Source organism: Strix aluco, chromosome 12, assembly GCF_031877795.1.
Source record: "Strix aluco isolate bStrAlu1 chromosome 12, bStrAlu1.hap1, whole genome shotgun sequence".
NCBI classification, from domain to species: Eukaryota; Metazoa; Chordata; class Aves; order Strigiformes; family Strigidae; genus Strix; species Strix aluco.
The window spans coordinates 14,744,751-14,768,135 of record NC_133942.1 but is presented as its reverse complement, the minus strand read 5'-3'; the positions used below and the strand labels follow the sequence as shown (position 1 = coordinate 14,768,135).

Genomic DNA, 23,385 nt, shown 5'->3' with positions numbered 1-23,385 from the left:
TCTCCACCGCTTCTCATGAAGGTTGTTCAATTTGCTGTTTGACAGCCTACTTAACCTTGACACCCGTAAAGCCGGGGGTCAAGTGCTCTCACCCTGGGAGCTGAAAGCGTTGCCTTGCAGAGCTCTGTTAATTTGCCAGAAGAAAACCATTGGGCCTGGATGAGTGTTGGTGGAGTCTAACTCTGTGATCGCACAGCAGGTTTCAATCCCATCTCTCAAAAGCAGACAGGAACCCGTAAAAGCTGTGCTGTGAATCCCACAGCTTAGAGTGGGGCCAGACTCTGCACCACAGTTCTCAAATGCTGCATCCAAGCTCTTTTTTCTCCACATGTCACCATTTTGTTTGGCTCACAGGAGTGACGAGGGATTTAAAACAAAGCGGATTCCCTTTTTCACCACGAAGAGCAGGGTGCGCTGTGGCCCAGAGGCAGGTAAGGTACACGGCAGCACGAACATGGGGAAGCAAGTGCTGAGGATGCCAGGTGAGCCGTGAAGCAGCAGGAATCTGTGGAGTTTGGCTGGAGGGAAATCTGTGTAAATTCATCCACAATTTAAAGTGCAACAGCATTTAAATTAGCAGGAAGTATGTTTAGGTAAAATGTTTCTAAAGAAATGGTGAGGCTGGTTGGTACCATCAATATAGAAAGATGAAGAATGAGTGAAACCTGTTTCTTTCACTGAGCTTTTATTCTTTTCATGAAGGTTATTCTTTTTAGCCAGAGTACTAACTGGTATGTTGAAGGGAAATTAACCCCTAATTAGTCTCATTACTCCTAGGATTGTTTCTGTTGCTGAATTTGAAAATTGCCTGGTTTCCCCTGTCTATGTGATTTGCACCCACAGTTTGGGGCAGAGCAGAGGAGACGTTGTGGATTAGCGCACGTGAAATCCCAGAGAGAACAAAGGAATATGTGAAGATATTTGCACTGCTTCCTGCTCTCTGTGGGATTCATCAGCATTTCTTTTTGTTTGTTTGTTTTATTTTAAAGCCCTTGGAGAGCTTTCTTGCTCTCGGCTGCCTGAAGAATAGCTTGCTCTAAAGCATTCTTTGCAAATCGCAGACTGGAATAGAGCTGGCGTCTTCATGACGCACATCCGAGCAGCCCTCAGCTGCTCGCAGGAGGGGGAGGCCCTCCTGCAGCAAATGCTTTCCTCAGTTCCCCTGAAAATGGTGGATGATCTCAGGTCAGCATGAATAGGTAAAATTGGTAAATGCACCCAGTACAGCCATAGCTATAGTCTGCTCCAGTCTGCTCACCTGGGAGGCAGAGGCTCTACCTGGACCTCCAGGGAAGGCTAATCCTACCTCACTTTTCTGTCTGTGGAAGTAGAGGCTGCTGTGCAGCAAGTCTTGTACGTGCACCCTAAGGAGGAGAAAGGATCGGTCTGCATTGTTTTGAAAATGGGAAATGGAAATAGAAGTGCTGTGTCACTGGTGAAATCCTGAACATGGAAGAATTGGAAAAGGAGTCTGAATCTTGTGAATCTGTGGAGTCTGACATATCCTCAGAGCTTCTCTGTGAAGTGCTACAGCAACATTTCCCAATGGGCAGAGAAGGGCAGGAGCAGCAGGCAAAAGCAGCTAAAACCAGCTATAAAAGGGAATTGCTGTCCTAATGAAAATTTCTACATGCTGTAAACCCAACATAAGCCCTCTACATAAAGAGGGGGTGGACTCTGCATTAGTACCATTTGAAAAGCTGTGGCACATAATGCCCTGGTGCCACTTTGAGCTGCCTGAGGTTGCCTCAGGTTGCAGGAAGGCATGGAGCAGCCCACCTGGCTGGTGCCATGCTTGAATAGCCACAGAGACAGAGCAAAGCCAGCTCATCTTTTTCTCTCTGTTCCTCTGCCAAGTATAGCTTGGTGAGACTAGAGGATGTGGCCAAGAATTTAAAGAACATCGAGAGAAAACAGAAGCTGGAGTACATCAGCTGCTCACAGAAGTCTCCTAGCGAGGTGGGGGGCAGGTTTTCATATAATTTTACCAACAAAGCTATTTACTTAAGTCTAGATTATATAAAGAGAATAATTTATGGATGCTCACTATACTTGATTGATAAATCTCAGAATAACTTCTTGCACACGTATGTGGTGCTGGTGGCGTTTATTCATCCAAAAATATATTTTCAAGATGGGATTTGTTTTAAGTTTTCTACAGTTCTTTAAAAGAAAATTTGAGCTCAAGCCAGAGAAATCATAAATAACTCATGAATAAATAATTACAATTCATAAACACCTCGAGCTTGCTTCCAATATAGTACACTCCTTTCCACCTGGGACTCTTTGGTGAATTGAGAGTATTGCTGCTATTTTAGGTGTTTGCTCCTGTGTGTCCAAGAGGGACTAAATCTGTCTGTGCCTAGGTGCGTGCTGAAGAGGAACAATGAAAAGTTTAAGTCCAGCGATGAGCCAGAAAGGAAGTGAATTGAGTCCATGAATAAGCCTGCTGTTCTCCTAAAATAATCCCAAAGATGATTTTTTATTTGAAAACTCAAAGGCGGACTGTGACAGGCTGCCCACACCAGACAGTCCTGTCACGTATATAAAACACCCCTGCAGACAGTAGGACTCTATCTTTCTCTTCTTCTGATCACAGCTCAGGCTAGAAATGCTGTTAATATTAGGACTGGGGAATTTTCTCCTGAGAAGACCTCTTCCATTTTCTTTTTTTTTTTTCCTCTTTTTCAGCTAAGTCTAGTTACAATTCCTCAAGTCTTCTCTGTAAGGGAAGCAGATCTTGGTGGAAGTGCAACTGTCCTATCCTTGAGGAAGGGTGTGTCTCGCATCTCAGGGAGTTGCTTTTATTGACTGTGGAGGCAGCAGATGGTGCTGGTTGTACTTTCATAATTAGAGACTCAGAATCTGCTTGTCCCTGTGTGGCCTAGTTTTCCTTGACTTCAGGATGCTTCTTGGTAGATACATGTGACACTCTTAAGACAGCAACACAATTCATGGCAGCTTTTCATGCCGCTATCCCTGGAGTAATTTGTGGAGCAAAATGATGCTCTTTGGAACCAGCTGAATTTCCCTTTGTTTGAACCTCTCCACCAGCCGCAACTCAGCCATGCAGTTGTTGCTATTATTGCTTGGGTTGCTCCCCAGATATGCTAGTTGCTGCTCAGACATGTAGGAAGTCTGAAGTGCTCTGAGACCTTGCAGTCTAAAACAGAACAGAGGGGCAAATGCGAGCAGTGTTTTAGAGGCAGCATAGATTTGCAGTCTGTCAGCTGCAATTTGGGTTTTCTTCTCTGTTGTTACTGACTTTGATCCACCATAAATTGCTCCAGGATACAATGTGGGGGCCTGAATGTAAATTCTGACCAGCTTCTGGCTTTTCTCAGGCAACATGGAAAAAACACGTTGAGAACCACCCTTGGTATGCCCTTTCACTGCCAGCTGTTAGGCTGGAATAGGGAAAGTTTGCAAGGTATTACCAGTTATTCAACAGCAAGAAATATAATGCACTCATCCTCTGATGTGTAGTTGTCTTGGAAGACCTAGAGTTCCTCCCTCAGCACCCCAGAAGTCATGGAGAATGTTGTCTTCAAACACATGCATCATCGTGATTTTAAAAAATTGAGATGTGAGCATTGATGTTTGATCACCATTGCAGGTCATTTGCTTTTCTGCTCTTGCTTCATGGTGTTTCCTGCCAAGGAACATGACCTCATGTCCTGCCTACAAAGTTAAGGTGAACGCTCTTGGTTGAGAGCCTTGGTGTCTGTTATGTTTTAAAGGTGCAATTTGTTTCCTGTCTTGTTCCAGGTCCTTTTTTGGAGTTTCCAGCATTTCTGAGTGATTCTCTGGAAGTCCTTTATCTGAACGACAATCAGCTGGACTCTGTCCCGCAGTCCGTTTGCCTTCTGAAAGGTTTAACAGAACTTTATTTAGGAAAGTAAGTCCATGTCCTGGAAAAGCTATGCAGTATTATTTCCATGTTGTTTTAGTGACCAGTCTTCCGTGGAGCCCCACCCCAGATGTCCAGTGCTTTTGAAGTCAAAAAACTGGAAATAGTCAGCCCCTTACTAGAACTGTGTCCATCATTTGCTTTAGATAAGGAGAAGGCTGGCCTTTTGAATTAGGGAAGATGATCTAATGCTTTGAACACAGGCCTGGGAATCTAATGTGCCTCTAGTTCATTCTGGCTTTTTGCTGTCAGCTTCTATAGCATTAGAGTCAATAACTCATCATTTTTGCCTTTATTTCCTCAACTATCCAGTAAAGATGATTACATTTGTCTGCCTCAGAGGATAAATTGAGGTTATACATCACTTTTAGGATGGAAATTACTATTAAAGTGCTGAGTAGTCTTATTAAAATGTTAATGGAAGATTTCTGCAAGGAGAGAATAGTGTAATCTGAGAGTCCGTGAGAGCAGCTACTTACACACAAAGCCTGGTTGTTGGTAGATTTATTTGTTTTTGTACAGTAACCCTGGTATCCGAGAGCTTCCTCCAGAACTTGGACAGCTGGCTAATCTCTGGCAGCTGGATATCGAGGAACTAAATATCAGTAACGTTCCTGCAGAGATCAGAAAAGAGGGTAAGGCTGATCCTGTGTGTTCTTTATTAAATTGACTGAACTTATAACGAAAATCGCTTGCTTTTAACGGTCCTGAACAGGAACAGACTGTGTGCCCAAACCCTTGTTGTGGTTAACTGGAATTGCATAGGGAAACCTCCTACGCATATTTGCAAATTTGATAATCGGTGCTAAGCTCTGGCTATATGATCAATTTAAGATAGATCACATGTTAAAACGATGACTTATAAATGCAGTATTTCATTTGCAGAATGCATGGCAGATAAATTCCATGGCTTACTTCCTGAATGTGTATGTTTTCGGGTATTTAGATGGTCTTTCTAAAGACTGAAGTGTTTAGGATCAGCAGTCAGTCACATTGAAGTGACTTTATTGTAAACTGCTAGGTTTTTGGATCTATTACAATACTGTCTTCTTTTTTGTGTGTTTTAATAAGAAAATCCTGTGGGAACAAAGTTATTAGGAGTTATTCCTTCTCCAGCACGCTGTTGAAGCCTAAATCTAATTTTAACTGGAAACATAAAAGTAGAAGGAAAAAATGAGTATTTTCCAATACTAAATTAGTATTTTATGTTTCCTTTGAGCTTCTGAAGCATACAAGCCACAGCATTTGTTTCTTCTTACAGTGCTCCATTGTAGAGTCTCAGAGCAGTGACCTTTTGTCTGGGGTCTCTGTCTCAGGTTTGTCCACTAGAGGTTTCTTTGTTTATTCTCCGGGTTGTCTCAGCCCACAGTGAAACTGCAGGGAAAATATTAATTCAGCTGATGTGTCTACAGCAGTAGGTTTTGTGCAGGCCTGCTATACATATGTACATTTGTAACTGCTAACCACAGATAAAGCCTGTTCAATTTCCCCCCATAGGCCCTAAAACAGTGCTGGCGTACTTAAGAGCACAGCTGCGCAAAGCTGAAAAGTGTAAGCTAATGAAGATGATCATCATCGGTCCTCCACGACAGGGAAAGTCAACGCTGATTGAGATCCTACAGACAGGAAAAGTCCCTCAGATGATGCACAGCGATGCCACCATACGTACAACAAAATGGGAGCTCCCCAAGCCAGTGGGACACAAGGCAAAGGTGAAAAACAATCGAAGATCCTTAGCCCCAGTGGGATGTTTGAGCCCCGCAGTGTCCCTTTTGGGCTGAAATTGCTTGCCCTTTTACAAAGAACAGTTTCCATTACCTGTGAGCCATGTGACATGTTTTTAGACCCATCACAATTCCTCTGTTTCATTTCCAGTTGATAGTGGAGGACAGTTGTGTTGTCTTAAGCACTCAACTTTGTATCCTAAAGACAAAGAGCCATGTATAGACTGCCTGAATTCTGGCTCTCCCAGCTCGGGTGGTTTTTGGACACTGATTCTGACAGAATGTTTTAAATCAACTTCTATAAAGCAGATTCTCCTTTCATTTGGGGCCAGAAAATGGGACATCAGTACCTAAAGCTGGACTCCCTTGATATCAGAACTGTCCTAGGTGGGGAAGGTGGGTGGAAAGTAGGATGCCCGACCTCTGGTGTGATCCAGGGATGTCTAAGGCACACCTTAAACACCCAAACCTCATGTGGCTCCTTCAGGGAGTGTGTCAACCCATACTGAACTCATTTGGACAGCACTGAATTCATTCAAGCATTTGTAGGTGGGCCTGTCCACCACCTGCATAGTAACACAGGGATTAGAGCATGCAGAATTGGTCCTGAGGTCTTGTCAGAGCTGAGGGTGTGCAAACGTGTGGCTCTCCCTTCCCAGATGAGAGCTGAGACCACCAGACTGTTTTGGAAGGGCTGGAGAAGCCTGCTGAGTTCAGCTATTCTACAGCGAAGAGTGCCAGGCCAGAGACAGAAAGAAAAAGAGCAAGCATAACTCTATAAAGAGAAGACTTTGGTGGGAGAAGGGATTTGTGCGTTTTGTGTTGAAGAGCAATTGAATAAAATAAAAACCTAGACAGCATCAGAGACCTGAAGTGGGATCAAGATGCTGACCTCTCTGTCTCTCCATACAAGTACCCACAGCTGAAGGTCTTTTGGATGAACAAAGCAGTCCTGGTGCTAGTTAGGGCTTGGTTTAAACAATATGGAAGTTCTTCCAGCTATTTCTGGAAGATTTCAAGCTGGGACTATGCTAGGAAATCAGAGCCCTACTGAGATACTTAGCTGCTTGCTGAAATCTCATAGGGTAACTTGTCATGTGGGATCAGTCCGTACTTGGACCTGGACCAGTAAAAGGAGCCCACTCAGTGTTACATGATGCTCTGAGGATGGTGGTTGGAGCAGGGTTTGGTTTTCTGCTCAGTCACAGGCCTCTTGCCTCCCCAGGGCCAAGTGATGTAGGGACAGAGCCTCCAAGGTATGTAGGTGCTTCCTGCTGCAGCTGGGAGCCTGAATACAGTTTAAGCAGAGAGCTGTGCTCCCTCTTAGTGCTGTTGCAGGGGGCTGCATGGAAGAATGGATGCTGAGATACTTGGAAGAGAGCCAGAGCTAGAGAGGCCTCCATTTACATGTTCCCCAAAAAATTAGTGAGTCTGATCTACAGTAGCTGTAATTCTGGCCCATCTCTGGTGCGACACACACATCAGAAGCCTCTGAGCAACGTGCAGGAGGTGTTCATGAAAGGCTTGAGAAGTTTCCCATCTCCTGAGCATCTATATTCTGTTTGGCTCAGTTAGGACTGAGCTCAGTGGAAGTGATTTCAGCAGGGGGTTTCCTGTTCCCCATAGCAGTAGCAGATAAGTAGCTTCAACCGTCCTGTCGAGCGTGGCACAGACAAGGATGAAACAGTTTCTATTCCAGATGCAGTGAAATACAGGGCTCAGAATGAGACCCTTGTTTGTACTGGAGAATCCACAGCATTAACTGGAGATTTACCAGCATCAAGGGCACCTCTATCGTTTTAGCAGCAAGTAATTAGTCTTGATTTCCTGTGGGGAAGTGGTAGCCATGCTTAACAATTGCTTGTTGATTTTTCTTTCCTGGAGGCACAATTAGGACATTGAAACCCTTCTTGTGTCATACATTATGCAGGCGTAGGTTTATACTTCAGCTATTATCTCCCTGTGATTTACTGCAACCGTTTGATTTGAACACTTCTCTTTGTCTAAGTAGGTTGATTCAGTGGAGTTCAATGTCTGGGATATCGGAGGCCCAGCAAGCATGTCTACAGTCAATCAGTGTTTCTTCACAGACAAAGCATTGTACATAGTTGTATGGAACTTGGCACTGGGGGAAGAAGCTGTGGCAAACTTACAGTTCTGGTTGCTGAACATTGAGGTAAGAAGTCACTGGTGGACTCTGGGGTATCTATTTATCAAGTAGTAGCACACAGATATGTGATATTACAGATTCTTTTTGGTCTGCTTTTAAAAACTCCGCAAGCTATGAATTTTGCATAGCTTTTGGAATTAATTTTCCATTATGCTGTAGGCGTATCGCTATATTTAACGGTTTAAATTTATCATTTGCTTTGTTCTGCCTCACACACATCAGAGAATGAAACAAAAGCTGATTTATAAACCCTCGCTAAGTAAGGCTGAACATACTTATTTTGGAATTAGTGTTTGACCACACTGTGCTCTGAGGAGGGTTTGAAGCTTTTTGTTTCTTGTGTGGGTTAGACACACATTAGTCTTGAGGTTATATTTTTAGCACTTTAGATTCAGGTAAGCTAGAGAGTATCTCCCAGACAGCTCTCAGATGAGACTCAGAGCTGCAGTGAATTCGTTGCTGTTGATTGATTTTTATAATACCGTGTTCATAATTTTTTGTAAATATTTATTATTTGATATCTGTCCTAATGTTACATACACAAAAATGGACTCTAAGCTAGTGCCTCTCAAAAAAGAAACATCTTGACATTACAAAAATATTAACTTTATGGTCAGCAGCAATCAAAACCCTGAACTAGGTAACAAAGCCAAAAGCATAATTATGATATTTCAAAAATGCATGATGTGCCTGTGTCCTTAATACATCTCAGCAAGCACACAGTAGCATCAGAAGAGATACAGACAAAGATGAACAATGATGGTTAAAAGAATGGAAAAGTTTCTGGGTGCACAGTGATTAAATAGATTAGGCCTTTTCAACTTGGGAAAGAGGCAAGTGAGGAGGGCTGCACGTAGACTTACCGGGGTAAGGAGAAAACCAGAAGGGAGTCTTTGTTCATGGTCTTTTACAATAGAAGAATTAGAAGGGATCAAATGAAATAATGAGATGGTAGCTTTGAAACAAACAGTAGGAGGTATCCTAAACATGACAGATAGCTAACCTGTGGAATTTATTGGAACTACAATGTGCTGTGAGTGTCAGAAGTTGAAAAAGCAGACTGGTGGAAGAAAAATCCATCAAGTGCTAGTAATTCAGAGATACTGTCTCATGCTCAGGAAGTTGGTGAGCTGCAGGCTTCCGAATGCTGGGAGAGCCCACCAGGGAAAATCTCTACATGCTTACGCTGTGCCTATACTCTTCATTAGCCTCCAGGCAGAACATTGGGCCAAGTGGAACCTTGGGTCTGACTTGGTACATCCATCACTCCTGTGTCTGCACAGAGTTCAAGTTTGGTGTCATTCGGGTTAGGAGATTTCAGTGGGCATCATAAGAGAGAAACAGATTGAGTGCAAATAAGCATATATTTCTGCATCTGAATATTCTTCTGTGGTCAAAGTCATTTGGATCAGCAGGCTGATCCCTGCTTAAGCCTGTGCAATCCCATTGTATTTGGCAGCGTGTTCCCTGAAATATGGATACATTCCAGTGCTGTAATACAATCATGGAGGGGTTGGAAGAAACCACGAGATCATCTAAACCATTCCTTTGCACTGATTCAGGATTAAGTAGATTTAGACTTTTCTAGCAGTTTATCTCACCTCTCCAGGTACCTCCAGTGAAAAAGTTTGTAAAACTTCCCCAGGTATCTATTCCAGATTCTAGCCTTTTTCAGGATGTCAGAGTTAGATCTGGCTACAGGTTAAGCTAATTTCTCTTCTTTTGTCTTGGCAGAAATAGTTCCCATCATTTAGCTGTCCTGTAGCAACTTAATAGCACATGGCAACTCCCTTTATGTTAAGCCCTGGTGTCATAAACCCAAACTGACAGTTTCTTGCTCTGCAGTAGCAGCAGATGATTAAGCCCTATTCTGCAGGAGAACTTCTGTAATACCCACATCACTTGTTGCCGTTGTCAAGCTGCCATGACAGGTTGCATCCATTTTATATATATATTCCATTTTATTTATGTATATGAATACCTCCTCTTAAATATTATTCTTTGCACATGCCCTCACTGAATTTACCACCACATAATCTGGGTGAGATCATTGTCAGTGTTTTCTCTTACAGGCCAAAGCTCCAAATTCAGTGGTGTTAGTGGTAGGAACACACCTTGATTTAATTGAAACTAAATTCCGTGTTGAGAGAATAGCAACTCTGAGGGCATACGTCTTGGCTCTCTGTCGCTCTCCTTCTGGATCCAGAGCAACTGGCTTCCCAGATATCACATTCAAGCACCTGCAGTAAGTACTTGTGCCTTTATGAAGCTCTGTCACTATTTTATGTCACTTTAAACCATTTTGTATTACTTGATCTCCTTGGCAACAGAACTGATTTAAAGACTTGTCAGCATTGCATTTAATCTATTTTTGACTGAGATAATGTAGTATAATCAGAGAGAAGTTCAGTGTTGCTCAGGGGTCTGATTGTGGGTCTGAGAGCTGGCAGCTCCAAAGTCATGACCTTGGCCAGCCTGTTTTAGTGCTCCACTCAGGTGTCTCACCATTAAACGGTGATACAGTTTATTAGTCACAACAAGAGAAGGTACAGATTGGGTAATTAATGCTGCAAAGCTTGAGAGCATGACTGTTAGAGAGTGGGTGCTGTGGGTTTGTAAAGGGGAGGCTGTGTGGGAACCTCTTGCTACCTGACGTGAGGACGCAGCTCACATGGCGGTGTTGGCAGGGCGAGGAGTGGGTCAGCCCCCTGAGCCCCTGGCAGTCCAAACCTCTGCCATCGGAGTTCTCCGGGTGTGATAACGGAGGGGTGGTGCTGTCTGGAAGATCAGTGTCAGGCCATGGATGCCCTTGGGAAAGAGGAGGCTTCTCTGGCTGGGAAAGAAGCGGGTCTGTCAGCTGAGGGAGGTGCACAGCATGGCAGGGAGTGTGAATGCAGCAGGCTGGCACCAGACTGTGAAATCGCCAATGCCTGGGGCAAGAGCAGGTGGCAGCTGGCAAGTAAAGAAGGGCGCTGCAGTGCCCCTAGCGCTTTGCAGCTGCTGCCTGGTAGAGTTATCAGGAGACCCCCCACACTCTGTTCTGCAGACACAAGTGCTGCGACGGCATCCCAGCTGGCTCTTCTCTGTTAGGAGGAGTACCAGGGAGCCAGTGTGAGGCACAGAGACTCACAGAAAGAGAAAGCCTTGTGGTTCAGTCTCCTCAAACCTCTTTTCCCATCACCACAGAGCATCCTAACATGATTGCAATCATTCTTTCTCAAGGGGACTTTCCTTCACCCTGCCACACATCCTGCATGTTCCCCTTCTTCACCTTCCTTTTCCCCTACATTTCCTCCCAGTTGGAGTTGTGCCTGATTTTGTACCTCCTCCCTCCTGTGCCTCTCCTTCACACCCCATCATCCACCCGGATGGGGCTCCTCTTAGCAGCGCTCCGGGCAGCCGGAGCAGTGTGAGGAGAGTGTGTTGTGAAAAGCTTGTGTGGGTGAGCTCGGATTGCTTTTATCTTGCTGGTCCTCCAGCATCCCAGTGTGTGCACGCTTCCCGGTGACACTGATGGCTGAGGTTTAAGATAAACCATATTGCTTTAGAAAAGGATTTTCTGTCTGCCACAGGAACATGTGTAGGATCAGTTAGAAAGACCCTTTGTTGGGGAAAGTGGAAGAGAACCGTTTTTGTTCAGCCCACAAAAAGGCCAAAAATAGTAGGAGCTGGAGAGAGCAGGTTTTTAGCTGTAAAGAGATGATGAAGGCCAGCTTTTAGGATCTAAGCATCAATTCCCAGATCACAGGATCCAGCTGAGCAAGGGCCAGAATGAGGGTGGGAAAAGGTGTCTGGTAGTCATCATCGTGCCTCTTTGATCTGAGCCGAGGAGAACTGGACTCGTCTCCAGTGATTGCTGGAGAGCAGTGTTTTCCTCCTTCCTTCAGCCCCTTCCAGGATGTGTGCAGCACTGGAGGGAAAAAGGGTGATAATTTTGGTCAATGTGGCAGGGAAGTCCCCAGAGGTCACGGTGCAGAGAGGACAGAAGAGCAGCACACAGTGAATGAAGCAGGCAGAGCAGAACTTAGCCTAATACATCTTTTTCAGGCTTCTTCATATTTTTCTCCAAAGCTGAAAATGCTCACTGACAGCCTTCTTCCCATTCATCTGACACAGGAAATTTAAAGTCACTGATTAGAGAAAGTGAGCCTGGAAAGGAAGCCAGTGTGCTGATAAGGTTTGATAATCTTCATCCTTTCATGACTTTTGCAGTGAGCTCTCTTGTAAGACTCTGGAAGGCCTTGATGGACTCCGACAGCTGATTTTTCATGTCACTTGCAACATGAAGGATGTCGGCAGCTCAATTTGCTCACAGAAACTTGCAGGGAGATTGGTGAGAACTGCGCTTCCTAGTGATCCTTGCCAAAGGGGGGCTTTTGTTGGGCTTGGGTTTGGACTGGGAGGTAAACCTTAGGAGTTACTGTTGGTGCAGAAGGCATGTGAAGCATGTAAGATGACTGTCTGGCTTTGGGAAAAGACAGCACTAAAAGATCCCTGTAAAGGGGAGATGACTTAGCAATTCATCTCCAGCAGAGTGATTACTGTCTGATATTGATCCTGCTATTTTTCTCGTGTGACTTACAGATACCAAGAAGTTACCTTAGTCTTCAAGAAGCTGTCCTTGCAGAACAGCATAGAAGAAGTCAGAATGATGATGTACAGTATTTAACAGACAGACAGATAGAATTGATCATTGAGCAAACGCCTGGAAATGATATCAAAGACTACGAAGACTTGCAGACTGGTAGGTCAGAGCAGACCAGTAGTTTCTTGGAAATCAATATGTGTGACCAATTGAAATATTCATGAATAAAAAAATGGGGGGGGGAAAGCCCACCAGATAATTGCTGTTCAAAAAAACCAGTTACAGAGTGTTCTACACCTGTGTAGAGGTCACTTTGGAAATGGGTAAGATGTAAAATTAATAATGAGGCTTTGGGGAGAGGACTTGGAAGTTTCTAGGATGGTCTGAGGCTATTATATTTTTAAATTTTTTTTTAAACAAGCTTTGTCTGATTTTATTTCTGCTCTGTGAAGAATGAGGGTTGCCATAGTTTCAAGGCTGTCTTCTCTGTAGGGCCTCAGTCCTGTGATCTTCACGGAGGCCTTGCTCTGCAGGAGCCAGGGTGAGCCCTTCCCTGTGAGGCTGGCAGGAGGAGGGTAAAGGGGAGGTGTGATGGGGACAGAAATACTAACTGTAAAGCAGCGAGATATGGGTTTTACAAGTGGAGTGCCAGATAGCAGCACTCCTCAGATAAATGTTATTCTCTTGGCTTGGCTATGTCCTGGCTATATCTGGTATGTATAAAACTGCACAGACTGCCTCATAATCTTATTCATCTGCACTGTGGTTTCCTAATGCTGGTCTATTGCTAATCTACGATTCTTTATTTTTTGCAGCGATTAATTTTCTCATAGAAACAGGTACACTACTGCACTTCCCAGACACTAGCCATGGCCTGAGAAACCTCTACTTCCTTGACCCTGTCTGGCTCTCAGAGTGTCTACAGAGGATTTTCAATATCAAGAGCTCCAAGTCTGTAGCTAAGAATGGAGTCATCAGAGCAGAGGATCTCAGGATGCTGCTGGTTGGGACAGGCTTCACAGAGCAAACCGAAGAGCAGTACTTCCAGTTCTTGGCCAAGTTTGAAATTGCACTGCCTGTGGCCAATAACAGGTACGTTGATAATTGGAGAGGCTTAGCCATGCTGGAGAAAAATGGCCATTTAATCAGTGGATATTAACAGGCTTTGTCAGTATAAGCGGTTGTCTTGACAAGGATCTTGCTGTAAGAAAATATTTGAGTGTATTAAACAGCGTAATGGAAGGCACCCATCCATTTAGGCTGTATTTCCTGGCATGAGCATCCTTTGGTCCAAACAAGCTGAGTTTGAAAACTTTCCAAAGCAGGTCTTTGTCCACTCGGTGCATTGAGGCTGGTGACAGGCTCAGCCACCAGCACGGAGGGGTGGTGACACCGCCGCCGGGGATGTGGCGATGAGCAGGTGGAAGCTGTAAGCGCTCAGCCAGCGCAGCTGCAGCTGAGAGAGGATGTGAGGCTCGTGGCTGCCCGGCCTGAAATATAGATGGGCTGGAATCATCTGTTTCCAGTGAAAGATCCTCACTCCAGAGTATGGCAGAAAACTTTGGGTAATCAATAATTATGTCAGTCCTGAAAGTAGTAGTGTTTTATTTCTAGTGAAATCAGGGAAGTGTAGCGTCAGTAGCAATGTGATTTTCTTAGTTTTTAGCCTCAATAGGTGTTGATCAATAGTTTTCCTAGAAACCGTCTAGGAAACCTCATTCTCTTTAAATGTTAATGAGTCCTCCTCCCCTCTGCCCCCCGATCTCTTTTCCTCTGGGCAGAGTTCCCTGCTATTTTTCTCTCTCCCATCTGCTTGGCGACAGCCTGTTGTTGCGTTAACGGTGAAACCATAGTTGTATTGCACTTTTTATGTGGCATTTGCATTTCACTTCCTTGCTCTTCCAGGACAGCATGGCTGCGTCGCCCTGAGCCTCTCGGGAGCTCTGAATGCCAGCACAAGTGCAGCATTCTCTGTGCTGTCATTATGCCTGTCACTTATCCAGTCCCGGATGCCAACAAATTTTCTCAGGCTTAACACAGATAAAGCAGCAATGTTTCTGCTTGGTCCAAAATGCCTTTTGGACTCCTTGTCACTATCTGCCATTTTTCTCCAAGGCAATTACATTGTCTGTGCCTCGGGAACAAGGAAACTGCTTTTTCATGGCCTGCCCAATCTTTTTTAGAGCGATCCAAGCCACATTAGCAGAATATTCTTCCCACTGATGGACTGTAGCTATAGCAGGTTGGATTAATTTAATGTACTAGCCAGACACAGAGCAGTTATTTGTTACTGCGCTTCTGCAATTATTGTCTAGATTGCCAGATAGAGTTTCTGTGCAGTCAGTAGAGAAAGCAGCTGCCAGTTTCTGTTCTGAAAGGGTGGATGAGGGCATGTTTCACATATTTTCAAAATTTGCATTGGCTGTTGTTCAAGAGCATTGAATCACCATCTGTATTATAATCCACTGTATAGTTGTGGTGCAGAAGGGCCTCACTGGTCTTCTTATACTCCTAGACCCTTTCTTGGATTTGCTGAGGAAAATTTACTGGCTGTCATACGATGAATCCAGTACCTTTATAGAGCAAGAACTTTTTAGTTTGATGCACTCCACTTTTCTGCCTAAGGTGCATGTAATTTAGCTTTGTTCTGCTTGTTAAAATAGGGTTGAAAGTATGACCATTATTCTTGTAATTTATAAGTGAAGAGAAATTTTTATCAGTTTTACATTCCAAAGAGGTTTCATGGAACGGATAATTTGATCATGTAAAATGTCATCAGATGTTATGGACTGTGACACATGGAGAGAGCTGTTGTCTAGTGATGGCTGTTTTTTCTGAGCTGATATTTCAAGTTTTACAGAATACTGCAGCTGCTAGAGAGAAAACGTGACAGGCTTAAAGCATTGGATTTGGACTCGACATTAGTTCTAGTTGTGTCTCTAGTCCCTGCCACTGTTATTTTGGTCAAGTCCCTTGGCCATTTGCCTCCTTGCTGTCATTATGCCCGTCAGTGATGAGCCCCAGATGCTGACACATTTTCTCAGGCTCAACGCTGATAAAACAGCAGTGTTTCTGCTTATAAGCAAATGAGACTTTTGATTGTATAGGCATCTTGGAATGTATTTGGTACAGAAGAGTATCACTGTGAAGAGATTTATGGGCAGGTATTGGAAGCCCTAAACTCATAGTTTTCAAAACAGTTCTAGTCTTCCAAAAGGCTTTAACTTCCCAAATACTAAAGATCAGGACAAATGAATATTCTGTGCTTACTGGGAGATCTGAAAATAATTTGAAAACTTTGTGGTCCTCTACACCAGTGTAGCTCTGGTAGTTCTGACTGGTCAGACTCAGGTAGCACTGAGTCTCCTCCACACTTGGGCAAAAACCTAATAACCTGATTGCAGGAGGAGTTGGAGCAAGATGAGTGATATCTCTGCTGGCATCAGTCTGGCAAAGTGAGCTCTTGCCCTGGGAGTTTGTCAGGGATGTGGGAGGTGTCCATCAGCTGCAGTATGGTGCAGCAGGAAGCCCTGTCATGTTGACCATAGGATGTTCTCATTCTGGGACTGGGATAAGAGGCAGCACAGTCCAGTCCCTGCAGCCTGGAACTGCCTCATTGTTACCTCCCATGAAACCTTCTCTCCCCACCTTCTGGGCTTACCAAAGCTGAGCTGCTGTAGATTGTTTCTGCATTTATCTCCTGTTCCACATAGGAGCACAGCTGTAATTCTCTGCTTACTACCAGGGCAGAGTAGTAAAGATACCAAAGAATTAGTCCCAACATCACAGCTGTTCTAATGACTGTTATATTTTAATGCATTTAATCTGTGATTATACAAATGTCCTGCTCATTACATCAATTTTAGCCCTGTCCAATAGCCCTGGCTGAATTATGTAATGTCTATTTTGCCTCTGCTTGCTTCCATAGTGTAAATTAATTTCTCCATGTATTGGTGCAGTGCCTTTAGTCTAAAAGCTTTTTTATACGCAGTAGGCTGTGCCATTAAAAATCTCTTTGGAGACTGAATTGCCTTATTATCCAGCAACAATGTACTCACTGTTACAAGCTGTAGCTAAAATTTGAGCTGTTGAATTTGATGTGTTTCAGCTACCTCCTCCCTCATCTGCTTCCTACCAAGCCAGCATTAGATATCCACGGGCTCTGTCACCAGACCACAAACACAGTCCAAAGGGTCTTCAAGATGAGTTTTGTCCCAGTTGGCTTTTGGCAAAGATTCATAGCCCGAATGTTAATCAGCCTGGCAGAGATGGACCTCCAGGTAGGTTACTGGATCTCTCTGCAAGCAAAAGAAGACAGCTAAAGTTGTTGTTCAATATAAGTGTAAGTGGGTGTCTCTTCACATCCAGCTTGCTCCAGTCACAGACTTCCATAACATTTGAGTAAATAGGGAGAGATGAGACTCTGCAATCAAAATCTGATTCTGTTTTCACAGTAGGTGTCATTTAGAACAACTAATTGGCACTTGGGAAGAAAGCCTGCATTCTCCACAGCCTCTTTATAACATGATCCCCTGGAAGGTCTCAGTACCTCCAGCGTCTTCCAATTACAAGTAATTGGAGTTCTGCCTGCGGCTCTTGTCCATGACCATTCCACTAGGCCAGACTCTGCTCACGTCATTTGCCAGTGGAGATCTGGAACAGCTCCACCAAAGTCAGCTATCTGAATCTATATGGGTTTAAATGAGAAGAAAATTACAGGACTGTTGCCTTAATGGGATAATGAGTGCAAGCAGGCACCCTACTAGTGCAAGTGGAATGCAAATCATTAAAGTAGCATTTGTAAGGTTCTGAAAGCTAAGTGAATTTTGATGTTGTTACAGACATATTTTTACAGCAGCCTATATCTGAAAACATAGCCCTGCTGTAAACCATAATAAATACCTGCAAAATATTTTTAGTACTACTGTGGTGTCTTCTTAACAGCTATCCATTTAAACTCTGTTCTGTCACTGATGTACAGAACATGGAAAATATGATACCTGTTTTGGAAGGTCCTCTGTGTTCCAGGCATCTCAAATTGTGTAATAACTTTACCTGTTGTAACGGGCTGTCTTGGCAACCCCTTGCTTACATTCTCATGGGCACTACATAACCCTAGAGCACCTTTGCTAGGGACCTTATCCAGTCCTCACTGAAGTGAGTGGAAAGGATCCCAGGCGTCAGACCTGTCTGCAGACATATAAGCGCTTGAGCAATGAGTATAGTGGAGTTCTTCAGATTAAGTCTTTGGTTTTAAAACAGAAATACATTTTGCTCTAAGTGCTGGTCTGAAGTGTCTTGGAGAAAAGCCATCTTCCTCCCACTGAAACAGGTGGAAAAGTTAACTCTCTACATTGAGGGCAAACTTAATCATTCACTAGAACTTTCAGCTTTTCTTCAGGTTTATAAAACTTTTGCAAATGCAGAATTCATATAACAAATGTCACAGTTATAGAATTAACTTTGTTCACTGATGCGAAATTGTTCCTTTTTGAGTGGCATGAAAAATATTTCCATTGCTGCAAAACCAACTTTTACTCCTGTATTTTCATTCCATGGCAATTTTTTTTTTATGAGCACAAGTCACTCTTTAATGGAAAAGGTATGACAGCACCTGTGAAAACCAAAAAAAGAAGTCACCTTACTGCTTGATTAAAATAACAGCCTTATGAGAAATTTCCATAATTTAATGATTTTCATGCTTTTCTGCTTGTTTCAGCTTTTTGAAAACAAGAAGAACACCAAGACGAGAAACAAAAAGGTGACCATCTACAGCTTCACAGGCACCCAAAGGAACCGCTGCAGCACGTTCCGAGTCAAAAGGACTCACACTGTTTACTGGCAGGAAGGTCTGTTCGTTACCTTTGATGGAGGCTATCTTAGGTAATTTGTGTTCATAATGCAGCATGCGTGACAGGGGACTAATAGAGTGTGTGAAAGGCATCATCTGAATGGAGATGAATGGGCCTGACTCATGCTATATGCTCGCTCATCAGTAGAAGAGGAGGCTCCTCTAATAGACGTAACTCATCTGGTAACAACTGGTGACAAAAATGATGAACAACTGATTGTTTGGCAGTTTTGAATATATCACCCTTCTGTGTTATTGCAGCCACAAATTTAAAGAGGCCTGAAAACAGAAAGCAATATTCAGAGCAAAACTCTTTGCCAGCATAAAATCATGCATTGTCCCATGCAAAGATTTCCTTAGGTCAGTGACTTTCACTGAATCCTAAAACTTCACCACTGTGTGGCAGTAATCCAGATCAGTGGTGGTGCTTCTGCGCTATCAGACTGCGTGCAACAAGGTCTATGGACAACTGGTTTCAGCTGGCCAAGGCAGAGTGTCTGCTCACTGCAAGCGTGGAGAAAACCTGCTGTCCGTTATTCTTTCACAAATGCAGAGAGCAGGTAGCTCTCAAAGCCTCAAAGACTTTCATCTTTGTAATATCTGCAGATGCATTAGCTCTTCCAGTCCCTGGCAAGATAGGGAGGAACCATTGGTGCTGCTGCACGGTTGGAGACAGTGACTGTCCTGAGTTCACCTAGGCAGTCTGCGGCTGAGTAGAGTCTTGGACTCAGGCATTACAAATCACAGGCTGGAATCCTTAATTCTGGACCGTGGTGGTGGTCATACTCTTATCTCCCCATGTACTTCAGGGAGTTACAGAACTCAACTCTTTGTATTAAAGATTTTTTTTTTTTTGGTGGGAATTGCACAAAAATTACTACGTCCATAAACTCTTCCAAACAATTTTTTGAAATAGGCCACTGGAGTTTTTTTACCGATTTTTAAAACTCCAAGCCCTCCATCACGCTGTATGGGGCATGTTTGTCAAAACTCTCCATCATACTCAGTTCAGTTAGACCAGAGTTTTCTCTGGGTCTGACCTTCTGTAGCATTTACCCATAGTGAGCAACCAGCATTTCTGTGCAAAAATTCTCTCCTGAAAGTCATTTGCAGAACAGACAATTGAAAATCATCCTCAAAGCTAGATTGCTTTTTATTTTGATTACTTATGAACTACTGTTATTATGTAACTCATCTTTCCTGCGAGAAAGAAGTTGTTGACACTGATACTTCACAAAAGCTTCATGTGGCTGTCTTTTGGCTTTCTTACACAGTGTTGAGTCTTCTGATGTGAACTGGAAAAAGAAAAAAAGTGGTGGAATTAAAATCATTTGCCAGTCAGAAGTGAGAGACTTTTCAGCAATGGCATTCATCACAGATCACGTCAACTCTTTGATAGACCAGTGGTTTCCTGGTAAGAGAGCTACTGTCATTTTCTGTGCAGTATTAATGTCTTTTTAACAGAAGGTTCTTTGACAGAGCTCTCCAGGCAATATTGTGTGTTAATTGAAGACCCCTCAGGCTCTGACAAGCTTGAGAAGAGCTGATAACCTGCAGACAGATCAAGACTATTTGCCAGCACACCTTGGTCCAGACGGTGTGTGTTTCAGTCTGTCAGGCACCGCAAGCACAGGTGAAACATTACAGTTCGAACAGGACCTGCTTCTGTAGGAGTTCAGGAGACTCTTCCAGTGCTCATAGAAGGGACAGGATTTGGCCCAAACTACTTGGCACTGTCCCTCGATGGCAGAACTTGTTTTGACATCAGCTGGGATCAGCATTTGCCCACCATTTCTAACACCCTATAATTTATGATGTGAGAGGCATGAGTGAATATGATACCAAGGACTCTGTGCCAAGGTAACTTCCTTGATTCCAGCAGTTGTTTTTCCTCTGATCAGCACAGATCCTGCTGTTACCCAGCGGGCTGTTTGCAACCCCAATACACTTTGTTTAAAACCAAAACAAAATCTGAACTGTTCTTTGTCATCCCACACTGGTCTAGAAAGCAGTGCCAAAATCTCTTAATTGGAGGCTCTCTGGAGGAAACAGTTGTGCACTCTCACATATTCATGTTCTGCATGTTATGAAGATAAAAGAAGATTTTATTTGCCTTTGGATTAAAATAATGATAACGTTAATAACTGAAGCTTGAGAAGAGTCATAACTTCAAAGGCTAGGCCTGTATTTCACTCTGCCTAATTGTAGGCATTTAATGGAGCCTGTCACCGCAAAATCCCTCTGTAGTCAGCAGGAGAGGTGTGAACCTCCCAAAGGTTTAGGCTTGGTAGGATCCACATTTCCCCCGGAGGGGCTGAAAACCTTGCCTGTGAGGTAGCACAGTGACCGTGTTTTTATCTTGGGTGCTGCAAGAGAGTGCTTACTCCTAGCCTGCACATGAAGCATGCAGCGTGCCATGCCTCCCAGTCCACTCCCATTCCCGTTCCCATGCCCGCTCTCTGCCTGAAGCCATCTGGCAGCTCGCAGTGTGCGAAGCAGACGTGGCTGGGGTTCCTGGGCAGCCTCACAGCTGCCATCCTTCTGCTGCACAGTCATGCTTTTCAGCATACGCAGTGATCCCTGTATGCAGTTCACACAGAGACACCCAGCAAGTTGGAGGTTCTCTCTGATGCTTTATTCACACACCTCTAATTTCTACTGGTCCTGTATATATTTTCTTCGCAAGCCTGTGCGTTAACCTGTGACCAAAGCAGAGTAGCTGTTATGTCAACAGTCCTGCCTCCTCAGTACTGTCCCTGCTAGCTGGGTATACTTTACAAAAAGCTATTTTCTTGTTCCAGTCAATACACTGCAATAAACTGCTGCTTTCATGAGTGTGACTATTTTCAGCCAGTGGATGCAGGTAGTGACTGTAGATGTATGAATGCACTAGGAGCTGTTGTTCTTTCTCAGTTTGTGTGTTCTCTTTTTGCTTGCTTGCTTTGAAGCACTCACAGCCACTGAGAGTGATGGCACGTTGCTGATGGAGCAGTATGTGCCCTGCCACATCTGTGCAGCTTCCAAACCAGAGGAGAATGAGTGTGGTGAGAAGGCTGAGGACGTGCAGTACTTTAACATGGAGGACTGTGTTCTGACTGCCATTGAGCTGGACTACATCACATGTCCTAACCACCCTGACGTCCCTGTTTCTCTCCAAGAGCTGGTCCCAGAGCTTTTCATGACTGATTTTCCTGCCAGGTAATGTTATTTGATAGTCTTTGGTTAAGTTTCAGTGTACCTATGTAATTCAGTTGGATTTTTTCCCTAAGTCATCTCTGCTAGAGGAACATACTGACCACAGGAAACAATTTCATCTGCTCTCAATCCCTGCTCTGGCAGTTCATCCTAAACTGCACTCCTGGTGATCAGCCACACTTGCTTAGACAATCGCTGTGTGCTGACCCAAGTCATCACTTCGGGGGTCCTTTGAGATCACCGTGGTGCAATGTGAAAGTGCCTTTTTAAAGCTGCAGCTGTCCTGCATTGCCCAGTACTCTGGCCAGAACTTTCTGTAGTTGGAGTCTTTCTGGGATCCCAGAAAAGAGATTTTAATATGGCAAAACCAAAAGGAAGTGCTGCTGCGTCACAAGATTGGCACTGAAATCACCTTTAGTTTTGAAGAGCCTGTAGGTGAGTGAATTTATATAGACACCACTAGAGAATTCACATTTTATTGAGGCTCCTGCTTGGCTGAGGGCTGTTGGATGTGTTGGAGTAGTGTGGCAGTCTTGAACAGCTGAAACAGCTCTTCCCTACCCATAGCAGCACTCCCAAATCTTTAAGCTGCTTAACTGCTTTCCCAGATGGGTTCAGTCTTATACCCCTTATTACTTAGTGTGCAGAGCAAGAGACCTCCTGACAGCAGGCAGGACAGGAGACCAATGTCTGTTTTGGTTCACACTCTCTCAGACCTTTCTGTGCCCGATGCAGAGCCGTGAGACCTCTAGACCAAGCCGTGTCCTGCTGGCTGCTGTTGGAGCTTTCTGTGCTCCCACTGGCCCCTGTTCCTTTCTTGGGGTCATTTTACTGGGCAAACACCCCATCGGCACATCACGACAGCCCTCCTTGCAGTGCTATCTCCTAGAGATTTATTTGACGGGTGCAAGGCGAGTGGAGATGTTTGAAGTGTGAACAGCTGTAAAAGTAGTCTCTGGAAGAGTGGGGAAATGATGAATTGCAGCCTGGGAACAGTAAGCTGATTTGAATAATCAGCTTTCAGAGTGTGGGGCTGTTCACAAGCATCCTGTCCTGCCTCAGCGGAGAGGAGTGGAACAGGAGGTAAATGAAGCAACAAAATCATTAATACAGATAAATGGTGCAAATATCTGTACCTATGTCATCTGCTTGGAAAAGGAGCTTATGTGATTTCCAGATCTATTTGATTCTTGCAGGATAAATTGCTGCAGTAAAAAGCCCTTTTTGCTTATTTGCCCAAGTTACTTTTCCTGGGAGAAATCTGTTGTACAACACGAGCCAGCATAGAGTACATTGAGATGACCAAGGCAGTTTAAGTGATCCTGTCCTCTCAGTAGATAAGACAAGAACCTGTTAGGGATTTGTGAAAATGTAAATCACATTAAAAATGTGAATTTACGGTGTCTTTGAAACTTTAAATTAAAAAGCCTCAATCTCTTTTTGGCAGACTGTTCCTGGAAAATAGCAAACTGGAATGCAGTGAAAATGAAAACAACGTTCTTGGCCAGGGTGGAAGTGGGACCGTTATATATCGGGCACGATACCAAGGAAAACCAGTGGCTGTGAAGAGATTTCAGATTAAAAAATGCAAAGGTTCTCCCACTTCAGCTGCAGGTACAGTACACAGCATCAGTGTCAGGAATCGGCTCTTGCAGTCTGTGATCCCAAGCTAAGACCAAAGAACCTTCGCTCTCCGAAGTGCTGGCAGCACCTGTTTAAATACAGCTTTGAAATATATAGCAAAATTGATGTGTTTCCATGGAGGAGGAGAATACATCTTAGTGTCCTTCACAAAAGCACTTGTAGCAGTGAAGGTCATTGGCACTGCAGGAAGCTTCTCTCCTGCAGGTCAGTGGGTGGACTTATTGGGTGCCAAGGCAGAGCCCTGACTGGGGTGGGAGGCAAGATTTCATCTCCAGTTCCCAAGCTATCTAGCAATGAGAAGTGTGG

The 23,385-nt window shown here is 44.0% G+C and overlaps 1 protein-coding gene across 1 annotated transcript in view; it reads left to right on the top strand.

Annotated features, from left to right (window-relative positions):
* LRRK1 (leucine rich repeat kinase 1) overlaps nt 1-23,385 on the top strand; it is an 80,309-nt gene that overhangs the window by 38,586 nt on the left and 18,338 nt on the right. The window contains exons 11-24 of the mRNA XM_074837603.1: nt 355-431; nt 3,769-3,898; nt 4,433-4,545; nt 5,408-5,622; nt 7,646-7,810; nt 9,877-10,049; nt 12,017-12,137; nt 12,389-12,548; nt 13,205-13,481; nt 16,498-16,669; nt 18,109-18,272; nt 19,515-19,654; nt 21,189-21,438; nt 22,883-23,049. Of these exons, the coding sequence (XP_074693704.1) occupies nt 355-431; nt 3,769-3,898; nt 4,433-4,545; nt 5,408-5,622; nt 7,646-7,810; nt 9,877-10,049; nt 12,017-12,137; nt 12,389-12,548; nt 13,205-13,481; nt 16,498-16,669; nt 18,109-18,272; nt 19,515-19,654; nt 21,189-21,438; nt 22,883-23,049 (2,324 nt within the window). The remainder of the gene's footprint in view (nt 1-354; nt 432-3,768; nt 3,899-4,432; nt 4,546-5,407; nt 5,623-7,645; nt 7,811-9,876; nt 10,050-12,016; nt 12,138-12,388; nt 12,549-13,204; nt 13,482-16,497; nt 16,670-18,108; nt 18,273-19,514; nt 19,655-21,188; nt 21,439-22,882; nt 23,050-23,385) is intronic.